The sequence below is a fragment of the Arachis hypogaea genome, chromosome 1 (genome assembly GCF_003086295.3).
Source record: "Arachis hypogaea cultivar Tifrunner chromosome 1, arahy.Tifrunner.gnm2.J5K5, whole genome shotgun sequence".
NCBI lineage: Eukaryota > Viridiplantae > Streptophyta > Magnoliopsida > Fabales > Fabaceae > Arachis > Arachis hypogaea.
In genome coordinates, this window is record NC_092036.1 from 13193561 (window position 1) to 13195566 (window position 2006).

General features: G+C 41.3%; 1 protein-coding gene across 1 annotated transcript; it reads right to left on the minus strand.

Moving 5' to 3' along the window:
• Positions 1–294: 294 nt before the first annotated feature.
• On the minus strand, positions 295–1563 carry LOC112695608 (aspartic proteinase CDR1-like). The gene has a single exon (XM_025748041.2). The coding sequence runs from the start codon at positions 1561–1563 to the stop codon at positions 295–297; it is 1269 nt and encodes a 422-aa protein (XP_025603826.1).
• Between the last annotated feature and the right edge of the window lie 443 nt (positions 1564–2006).

The window sequence follows — 2006 nt, forward strand, 5'->3', positions numbered from 1 at the left end:
GTAGAAGCTCTTTACACTGAATAATAAAAACTACTACAGCATGAGAAGTAATTATGAGGAGGAAGAGAATTGTGCATTCGAATTCTGTCTTCACCATTACCATTGAAAAAATTATAATGCATCTGAATAAATAAAATAGGATTATTACCACGGTGTCATGCATGTATTCTTGAATAATCATTAAGACTTAACTAAGATGAATAATATATATAGCAGATGGATTATTCGATATACATGAAGTTGTTAAAAAATATAAAGGATACGTATTATATATGTATAGGCATGGATCGGAACTTAATTGGCTTTGGTACAATCGGTAGGCTTAAAAGTGACAGCGCGAGCATCTAGATCATATCCCACTAAGAAGTTGGTCTGAGCAATGTTCCCAAAAACAGATACTCGTTGTGTTGGCAAAACTGCCAAGCACACCACACCATCTGCAACCTCTACGAAGGTATTCACTGGGCGTAGCACCACTCGAGCCCCCTTGAAATCTGCAGTCACATTCGGAAATTCACTCTCCCCCTCAACCCTGTAACAAAGGCTGAATGTACTGGTAGGGTCAGTCGTCTTGGGAACCCTTATGGCTTCTTCCAAAGCCGAAACCAATCGAAGAAGTGTCTCTTGTGGTAGGAATGTGACCGTTGTGCCAGAATCAATGACGATATTCCCCCCTCCTCCTCGAATTACACCGTTTGATGACGGGAGTGGGATTGTCTTGCTGCCAACGCTGAGGGATTCAAGAGAGAGAAAGTAGAAGGCGTCGAAGGCAGGATCACTCTGAATAGGAGTTGAGACACCAGAAAGAAGGGCATCGGAACCGAAGCTTATCCTGGTGGTGGATTTAGAAGAATATGGTGCTAGACAATAGGAGAATTTTCTCCCAGACTCACCTAACTGAGAAACCAAGGAAAGTTTGCCAGCACCAAGCCCTATGATGCCGCTCGCTGTGCTCGGAAAAGTCCCCGTGCTTAGATGTGAACATCCGAATATATTGTTGCGAATCACTGTTCCGCCGATGGTAATACTTTCAGTGGATAGCGTTCCCTGGGTCCGGGAATTGTCGGCATATCCATAAAGATACTCACATGTGCTGTTGTTTCGGTCACAGCCTGAGCTTATGGATTGTAGATCGAAACACACGTCAGCCTTGCATGAGATGGTCTTGTAAGAGGACGAACGGCGGGGATCGTAGATGGGGAAGTTTTGCTTGTAGCATTGTGTGCATGGCAGGCACTGAGTCCATGTTAGATCACTCCCAGTGTCTGCTATTGCCACAAACTCCACCGGCGGAGTTCCAATGGATATCCGCATCAGATACTCTATACCGCCCGGACTCAGCGGGGCCTCTAGTTTGTTCTCGAAATGGTTCACTCGCTTCCGTGATCGCTCGATTGCATCCTGCAAATGCTCGTACTGGCTTCTTGATGGGTTGTAAAACGGGGACGCGGGAGAATGCCGGGGAATCAGTTCCGTGCTGAACCCATCAACATTCATTCCCAACACCACCAACACCGCCGTTACAACAACTACTGCATTTTGAACTCTGCTGCTGCCGCCCATTTTTTAAGATTCAGTAGTGTAGTGTTTGATGAGAACCAATTACCATTCTTCAATTTATAATGACGAGATCGATCTAAGTCAATTACCTGGTCACAGCTAGCTACCTAGAGATCGATAGGATCATTTTAATTTGGTAACACTATTGTTTCTTTAGTTTTTTTGTGTATTCTTATTTCTTAATATATATCATTCCTTTTTATGCTACTTTGTATCTTTTAGTTCTTAATTAGTCTAAGCACGTAGTTATTATTCACGTATATGTTGTGTAATATAATATAAATATAAATGTCTACAAAAATCGAATATTGTTCAATTTGTACATGTTATTATTGTTTGTGATTTCATACTTACATTGACTCATCTAAATTGTATGTGATATTTTATTATTATTACTACTTATGGTATGTTTATAGGACAAAACAAAATTGAAATTGATTTCATTT

Excerpts from the sequence above, each read along its gene's own strand:
- LOC112695608 (XM_025748041.2), bottom strand. The coding sequence starts at position 1,563 with ATGGGCGGCAGCAGCAGAGTTCAAAATGCAGTAGTTGTTGTAACGGCG.